The 9,671-nt window shown below is 37.6% G+C and overlaps 1 protein-coding gene across 2 annotated transcripts in view; it reads left to right on the top strand.

The window, feature by feature from the left end:
* The window catches only part of LOC118785486 (neuronal membrane glycoprotein M6-b-like), a 32,839-nt gene extending 23,444 nt beyond the window's left edge, over positions 1-9,395 (top strand). Inside the window, exon 7 of one of the 2 annotated variants that reach the window (XM_036540165.1) lies at positions 7,867-9,395. In XM_036540165.1, coding sequence (XP_036396058.1) covers positions 7,867-8,016 — 150 coding nt within the window. In that variant the 3' untranslated portion in view covers positions 8,017-9,395. Of the gene's footprint in view, positions 1-6,556; positions 6,733-7,866 lie in introns of those variants that run through there. The other variant, XM_036540166.1, reaches the window with a different exon arrangement.
* The last annotated feature ends 276 nt before the right edge of the window (positions 9,396-9,671 follow it).

Consider the following 9,671-nt stretch of genomic DNA (forward strand, 5'->3'; position numbering starts at 1 on the left):
AGATTTTCCTAACTGACTAATAGTCGTTAGTTCAAGCCATTAGTCAACATTAGTCATTAGTCAGAGCATTATGCGATGTGCAGAGAAGATTACTGGCCGTCAGCAGCCCCCCCAGACCTGTACTCGTCCAGGATGAGGAAGAGGGTGGGGAAAATCATGGCAGATCCCTAACATCCTGGCCACTCTCTCTTCCAGTGGCTACCCTCTAAACGCAGAGTAAGAGTGAGATCCTTAAAGACTAGGATTACACATCACCTGAACAGCTTCTTTCCCCAGGCCGTAATCCTCTCAAATAAGGACCCTTCCCATATCCGCCCTCTGTCCAGTTGCACACTTGGACTTTATTTGTCCATCCCACAGATCCCACAATGGAACTGTAAAACTGTAAAGTTATTGCACAAATGTACATAACCAAAACGACTAATAGTTGTAAGTTCAAGCCATTAGTCAACTAATCGCTGCACATTTATGACATTAACTATTCAAATAAATATATATTTTTTGGGCATCAGAAAATGGTTTGAGTTCCAGGGCTGAGGAAGAATATTATAAGTAACATTGTTAACACTGTGCTACGTTACAGAGAAATACAAAACCGTAATAATGACCCTTTAAAATAAGTAAATAAATAAATTTTACAAGCGCACGCACAAAGGCAGCGAGCCGCCTGTTAATGACAATGCTAACAGCAAAAGCGGTAGTCTAATGATTCTGAATGTGTCGGAACAACCAGCAAGGAGACTGAACATTTTGTCAATTTATTTCAACACAGTATAACATAATACGACTTATGAACTTGTAACACCAACACAATAACTTATAAAACAAATGATAAATAAACATGAAACAGAACATTAAGTTAAACATGCAGAAAGTAATTTAGCTTCCCCAGTCCCCACAAACACTTGGATAAGCCTATTAGCGCATATAACAATATATTTAGGCCTATTTAGCTTCATATAGCCTTAACTTTGCAATTTGTTAATGTTAATTAGGTCATTAATTATTTAGCATAATGGAATAACCCTTTCGCGCATACGGTCACACAGGTGTGATTAGCAGTTTAGCGCATATGCTAAAACCGGTACGATTAGAACACTAGATTGGAAAAATTCTACCTAATTTTAGCTTTGAGAAAACAGTGATAGCAAAAAAAATATAGCAAATGCTAACTGAAAACTATGAGAAGCTTAATAACGCTAATGAAAACATAATGAACAATGTAACGTAACAGCACGTTACACTGCATGAAAATAAGTAATGTGCGAAAGGGATAATAACATTAGGCTACTTAGGGGAGAGCCAGGACGAAAGTAACACTTTTCAGAAAAACGTCATTTTAAAAGATAACGTTACAGACAGAAACTAATTTTCCTTATGATCAACAACTCACATGTGTGTTCTATCAATACCAGGTGCTATTTTGTACAAATGTGGAACGACATCGGAATAATATTATAATAAGTATAGTTGTTATTGTAGAGGGACGAAAGAAACAACTGTTACAATCATCCTGACAATGACTCCTGACAGTTAAACCTCACTTCCTTCTAAACTGAGAAACTCTGACATGGAAAACTTTGGGATGTGTTAAAATACTAATTAACCTGTCAAATGATCATGACTATGACACATGAAACAATAGACACAACTTGTCATTCAAAAAAAAAAATTACCGCTTTAGTGAATTCACTTTCCATGAACAGCTTCTTGGGTATAACTCCACGAAAGTATGATGTATCCACCCGATTTTTGGGTTCTGGTAAGTGTTGCATGCTGTAGGCCTACATCTTTCAGATGACAAGTCATGTTTGAGGTCGACAAATGATAGGCGAATCTTTGCATGCAGAGTTTGCATGTCACCTTCTTGGGGTCATCCTTTACATGCTCAAAATGATCCCACACTTAGATGATTTCCTGCCCAACATAGTCTAATAACTTTTTAACAACAAGGCGCAGCTCCAAATGGAGTTTGAGGGGTTTTTTTCTGCGATGAACTGACCAATGAAAACTTGGTCAACTAAGACTCTTCTCATTGACTAACGTTTGGTCAACTATTAGGGGGCAGCCCTATTGAATATACAATTACCAGCTCCCATTTTTGTCTGAGACTAAATCTTTGTTTTACAGTTGTAAAGTTAGTTGTAAACCCTTAGCCTACATTTAGAGAAATAGCTGACCGACAAATACGGGTAAGAGATGTTGCTGTAACAAATATTCATCCAAAGCAACATACAAAAGTGCATGCGGTGAGTATAGCAACAGTACGGGGACAGGATGTGTACAGTTCCACAATGAGACAGTAGTTCTCAACTGAGAGCAAAGTCTGTTTGCGGATGCAGTACTAGCTAATTTATACAACTACAGGGTATAGGGCAACTAACAAGATACAACTTCAAAACAGTGCAATGAGTGCCGGAGTAAAGGCGGTAACAAGAAAACACAAAAACACACAGCAATTTTTAAGAGAAAGAGAAAACTTTGTTCTCTCTTCTTTGACTTCTTGGTTCACCCTATCTTGTATCAGCTTGTGTTTGTTTCATAGTTCAAAAGTAGTTCAAGTATGGTCACCAATAGCATGGTATTCATCAGGAATATAGGGTGATTACCCTTAATGTTAATGGCTTGCACAATCCAATTAAGAGGGGTAAGGCTATTGCAAAGATGAGAAGAGAAAAATTACGTGTAATATTTTGGCAGGAGACTCATCTCAATTGCACAGAACATGAGAAGTTAAAAAATTAGGCTTCAAAAATACATTCTATTCAAGTGGTCTCTGAATTACGTGACAAAGAGGGGCGATATGTTTTGGTTAAGGGATATCTTGACCAGAAAGAAGTAACGCTACTCAATGTGTATATACCGGCAGGTCAGGACAAATCTTGTATTAAGGAAATTTTTCAGTTGATTGCTTCTGAGTCTTCTGGAGTTCTGATATGTGGAGGACACTGGAATACCCAGATACAGCCTAAACTTGACTCCTCGAATGCATTAAAGGGGCCTACACCTAATGCTAGAATTACTAAAAAATGTTGATAGAGTTGGGAATGATTGATGTATGAGGGGACTTCCACCCAGCAGAAAAACAATTCACATTCTACTCATCAAGTCGTGGTGTACATTCAAGAATTGATTATTTTTTTTTACCTATAGCTCAGACAGGTATAGACTCAAAGACTGCAGGATAGGGGTCAGAGATATCTCTGACTCAGCTCTATGTTTAACCCTACATTTGGATAATAGAAAGAAAAATACGCTTTGGAGGCTTAATACAAGTATCTTAAATGGTCATACATGCAAGGAATATGTGCAAAAGGAGTTTAAAGATTATATGGATCAACAAAAATGAAGTAGTATCGCCAAGTGTTCTGTGGGATGCTGCAAAGTAGGTGATTAGAGGAAAGCTTATAGCTTTCACATCACATAGAAAAAAGGAAAAATATAAGAAACTGTCTGAGGAAAATTAAAAATTTTAGAGAGGGAACATACCGAAAGAAAGGAGCCCTACATATTTAATCAAGTTAACAGTGTCAGAAAGGAAGTAAATAAAATATATGAGGAAGAATTGGAGAAAAAGCTAAATTTGTTAAACAGAGATATTATGAGAATGGTCCAAGGGCCTTGAAACTTTTGGCATGGAGGCTAAGACAGCAACAGGCAGAGAGTACTATATACAAAATTAGGAACCCTAAAACTAAAGAAGTGTGTCATAAACTAGAGGATAATCGAACAAATTTTAAAAAATTATTATAGAGACCTACATAATGAACCAAATACAGCTGGCCCCCAGGAAATAAATACATTTTTAGAATCATGAGATTCACCATCTGTAGTTGAGGAACAGAATAAAGCCTTAACAACAGAAATATCTAAGGTAGAGACAGAGGAAGCTGTTTCCAGACTAAAGTCTAATAAAGTGCCAGGAGTGGATGGCTTCCCAGCCGAGTGGTATAAGGCCTTTAAGGGCCAAATAGTGCCCATGCTTTTTGACTGTTTTAATTGTACGCTTAAAGAAGCGGAACCACCAAGAACATGGAGGGAGGAAATAATTTCGGTCAGTCCAAAAGAGGGAAAGGACAGAAAAGAATGTAGTGCATTTAGACCAGTTTCTGTAATGAATATAGATTATAAGATGTATGCATCAATATTAGCTAAAAGATTAGAATGTATGATACCAGAATTAGTTGATACAGACCAAACAGGAAAAAGCATTTGGTTCGGTCCATTGGGAGTATCTGTACTTGGTGCTGGAAAGATTAGGCTTTAAAGACAAGTCTATTAGTTATGTTTTAAATGTATAAGTATATAACAAACATAATATATATGTTTGTTTATGTTTTAAAACACTATATTGCTCAACAAATGCCAGAATAAAGATTAACGGACACCTCTCTCAGATCATTAATTTGGAGAGAGTCTGCTGCCAGGGTTGTCCTCTCAGTCCTGCTCTTTTTGCTTTATTTATCGAACCCTTAGAACAGTTAATTAGGGATGACCAGGTGATAAAAGGAGTAATGGTTAGAAGTCTAGAACAGAAGATTTTTTTATACGCACTTGACGTATTATTGTTTGTTACAGTACCAGAGATTAGCATTCCTAGAATGATGTCTTTACTAAACAATCTTGGAACATATTCTGGATATAAAGTAAATCTACAAAAAACACAAAATTTAAGATACAATTATACTCCTCAGACAAATATGCTAAATAGATTTGAATTCAAATGGAACTCATCAGTTATTAAATATCTGGGGATTCAAATACCTAAAGACATCTCTAAAATATTTGAAAGTAACTATGGTCCCAAAAATAAAAACATAAAGTCAGATATTGATAGATGGTCTCAACTGTCCCTAGATATGCATAACATGATAGAAACAATAAAAATGATTGTGCTCCCTCGAATCTTATATTTCTTTCAATCCTTAGTAACACTTGAACAATTTAATGAATGGGACAAGTGGATTTCCAGATTCATATGGAGGGGTAGAAGGCCAACAATTAAATTCAAGACAACTGTCGAAAGAGAAAGGAGGTAGATCGTTGCCATGTTTAACAGACTACTATAAAGCAGCACAGTTAAGAGCACTAGCATGCTGCTGTAACCCAGAGTATATATCAAAGTGGAAAGACTTGGAATTTTCACAATTAGATATCCTACAATCTATATTAGGTAGTGAAACTTTGTATGAACAGCACTCTAATAGTTTAAATCTATGGACTAAAGTTCCTCTTAGAATCTGGTTTGAGTGTAAATCATCACTCCTTGAAAGACAGTCTAGACCCCTGAGATGGGTTGCTTTTGACCCAAATTTTAAGCCAGCAAGTATGGATGGGAGAGTTAAACATTAGTATAAAATTGGTATCACTTCTTATTGTTCTTTTTCATCAAAGCTCCCTTTGTATAGCTGGTGAGATGGGAAGAGGTCTATGCTGGAGGAAATGTGGAGAACAGCTGGCAGATCATTTCCATATATTCTGGAGCTGCCCAATGATTCAGTCATACTGGCAGGAGGTAATACAAGTAGGACACAACATTTTTGGTGATGAAATTGATTGTTCTTTTTCTACAATCTATTTGGGCAATATTGTAGCCAATTTATTGGTACAAGATAAATATCTACTAAAGATACTATTAGCAGCCAACAAGAAAGCTGTAACATGAAAATGGTTACAGAACAAACCCCCAGCAGGGACTGAATGGATAGAAATTGTGAATGATATTCAAAACATGGAAAGAATGACCTTTTTGTCAAATCTGCACCTTGATAAATTCTTGAAATATTGGGAAAAATGGATTGTGTTTGTGACCCCATGAGAGGATCGTGTGACTCATTAGGAATTGACGTGTATCTACACCAGTACAGTGCTTGTGTGAATGCACAGGTGACCCGCTGCTTGTCTTATGTTTGTTGTACGTCTGTGATTTTCTATTAAAAAAAGTACAAAAAAAAAGAAAACCTGCTCCAGAGCGCTCAGGACCTCAGACTGGGCTGAAGGTGGACCTTCCAACAGGACGATGACCCTAAGCACACAGCCAAGACAATGCAGGAGTGGCTTAGGGACAACTCTATGAATGTCCTTGAGTGGCCCAGCCAGAGCCCAGACTTGAACCCAATATAATATCTTTTGAGAGACCTGAAAATGGCTGTCCACTGACGGTCCCCATCCAACCTGAAGAGGCTTGAGAGGATCTGCAGAAAAGAATGGCAGAAAAATCCACAAATCCAGGTGTGTAAAGCTTGTCGCATCATATCCAAGAAGACTCGAGGCTATAATCAATGCCAAAGGTGATTCATCTAATTACTGAGTTAAGGATCTGAATACTTATGTCAGTGTGATACTTCAGTTTTTTATTTTTAAAAAATTTGGAAAAATGAACTTTCTGAATGCACCGTAGAGGACTGAAGCAGAAAAGGAGATCAGTGGTACTGTGTGAGAGTGTTACTTCAGTTGCCACGGCACAATGACTGAAGTCTCGCAGTAACTGGAGTGTTGTCTCACCCCCCACTCCCTATCCCCCCCTGCCCCTCCCTTATTTGTTCTCTTCTACCAGCTGATCTACATGATGGCCACCACTTATAACTATGCCGTTCTGAAGTTTAAAAGTCGGAGAGACTGCTGCACTAAGTTTTAATCTGTACTAAGAGAACAGTGCAGTGCACAGACGTGTAATCAGTAGAGACGAGTGAAGCCACTGAGAACATGGACTATAAACACAAAACACCCTTCCATCCCCTCTGACATAATGTGTAAATAGCAGAGTATATGAATTTTTTAGCATTTGTATCCAGGGACATGCCCATTTGGAAGCAAATGAAAGGTATGACTCCTGGCATGAGGTGCATTCAGAGCGGGATTTGACACAGGGTGAAACGCATTCCATCTGCTTGCATTCTCTACACCAACACTAACACTAATACGTGTTGGTAAACAGCATTCATTATTCATGTGGACATCTCAATCTGAATTCTCAGAAGGCTTGTCGTAGTGTCTTTGTGTGCTGTTAATGGAGCAGGACAGATTGGACAGAGCTCAACCCCTGCCCTCACACCAGGTCATATACCTTACAGTGCTGGGCACTAGATTTCCTCTGATCCGGAGTAGACACCACAGTTGGACCTGTCGAGCTGTAGATTGTTACACTAAGGATGAGAGCATTCAGGCAGGAATTACTTTGCCACAGGGAACTCTGCATGATACCTCTTCCTCTAGATCCACATCCTTTCCAGCAATATCACCTGTTTTAGAAACATAAATAATTTTGCCTTTATAGCCCTCGCTGACAAAAGGAAAGTTTCTGTTTTAACATTTTATTTCATTTCATTCTGTTGTTGCCATTCAAATGTTTAAGTGCCACTATTAACACAGCATGAATTATTATACTTTTTTCAATTTCTACATCTGTTTATGGTTACTTACATTTCATATTTTAGAAGTAGTTAATTTTTCTTAAAATGCTAAAGACTGTAGTTATTTTACCTTTCAACTGAAAAATAAACATTTGTGTACAAAACCCCCTGATGGTCTTATCCTTCTACAATTTTGTGTTGTAAAATTAAATTGATGATTTACTATATAGTTTCACAGAATCCACACTGCAGAATGAAGTCACATGAAGTACTCAACTGTGTTTAAGCTTACTAACAGCCATGTGTATAACAACTAAAAGTGCATGGAATTCATTACACCCCCTAACCCCAAACTTAGCCCTTCATTTCACAGTAATGAAAGCAGTAATTAATCATAATAATGTCCAGGTGCTTCTTGACGGAGTAACTGTGTGTCTCTGTGTGTGACGTAAAACTACTCCTGTCCCGTGCTTTGCTTCCTGATTGCCCCCCCCCCCCCCACCCTTTCTTCCAGATCCACTTCCTCATGATTCTCTCAGCCAATTGGGCCTACCTTAAGGATGCCAGTCACACACATGAGTACCAAGACATCAAAGTGAAGGAAGAGCAGGAGCTCCAAGATATCCAGTCACGGTCAAAGGAATGTCTCAATTCATATACATAAGGATTACCCCCCCCCCCCCCCACCCCATGCCGCTCCCTCTCTCCCCTCACTGCCTAGTCACTGGATGAAGAAATCATGCAGCTACGATAACCTTCCACTTGTCCTTGCACAGCATAGCACTAACATCGCACCTAGCAAACAATTCAGTGTCACTTTCTACTCTTAACTCTTCCGGCCATTTTTAGGAACCTCTTTTATGTGTTTTATTGCTATAAATACATTCAAATACATACATCAAATTCTGCCATTTTGAATTTGACCTTCCTACCTTCTCTTCCTCTGTAGCCCTTGTTTCTCTGTCTTGACTGGTACAGCTTCAAACATTGCACATTTTCAAAATGATAAACATACTGAGTAAATACGGTTTAAAATACTCCGTCAGGTCCATCCAACTGGCCATCCAATTGGTAAGTGCAATGTGTCGTTTCTACATGAACAATTGTTTTTTGTATGTTTTGTCTTGACTTTTTACAAAGAGAGAGTGCTGTGAAGAATTTTGAAAGAACAGCATTCCACTATGGAAGAAAACGTGCATGCACTGGGAAATGTTTTTTTTTTAGCTGGCCCGTTGCATGCCACTAGCTCCAGCAGCAGCAGTGGTTGCATTACTCATGAAATTCATGAAAGTAGTTTTTATTTGTTGGGCCAAACAAAGCAAAGGCTCATGCTTTGCTCCTTCCAGCAGACATGCTTACTCTTTCATGAAAATGATGCAAATGACTGAAGCCCTTTAGGTAAACTACCTCAGGTGTGAAATTGTTAGTTCCCTTTTTAATTGCAATTTAGGTTGTCATTTTGAGCAGTCAACTCACCAGTAAAAATGGTTCACTTTCGGAATGATTTTCCTCCTTCAATAAATCGTTTTTAAAAAAACATTGCTCAGTCGCCTCTAGCAGTTCAGAGGAAAACTGAAAAAACGTTTCACACAAGTAAAAATGACTGAAATTCAACTACACACAACTCCACCTGACAAAAATGCCACAGAATAGCAGTAATGACGATACTTTATGAAAGAGGGAAGAAAGCACTTATTTAAAAAACTTACTTATGGGCATTATGTACGTGTTATGCTGGGACAACAGGAAGGGAATAAGAATCTGCCATATGGTGTGGTCTGTGATTCTGTCATAAGCAGCAGTTACATGTTTGTCCACTAAACTTGCAAGATATTAGATAATTTACATTTGATTTATTTTGGAAGAGGCTGGTGATCTTTGTGAATGTATTTGACCATGTTATGTGCTTTGTTACCATGACAGTCTAAAAACAGAATCTGTATAATTAGGTCTAAGACCTCACTATCCCACCCCTACTACATTCAGTCACATGACCTCAGACAGGAAGTGGAACAAAATTATACAGATGTGTAAAGGTTACAAGTCAGGAATATTATTGTTTTATTATTTTTTATTATTAATATATTATGAATATATTATATATATAATATATTATTAATATATTATATATTATTATTAATATAATATTGCTGGTTTAATCCATTTTAAAATATATGAAGAGAAAATGCTCATTTTAAAATCTCAAACTGTATTTCAAATACTGAGAATAATTACTGATTCTGTTTTCTGTGAAGTGGAGAAGATGTACATGGATATCTTGGTGTTTTTATTCATTATTGCATGGATAAAGGTAACTGT

The sequence above is a fragment of the Megalops cyprinoides genome, chromosome 11 (genome assembly GCF_013368585.1).
Source record: "Megalops cyprinoides isolate fMegCyp1 chromosome 11, fMegCyp1.pri, whole genome shotgun sequence".
Classification (NCBI taxonomy): domain Eukaryota; kingdom Metazoa; phylum Chordata; class Actinopteri; order Elopiformes; family Megalopidae; genus Megalops; species Megalops cyprinoides.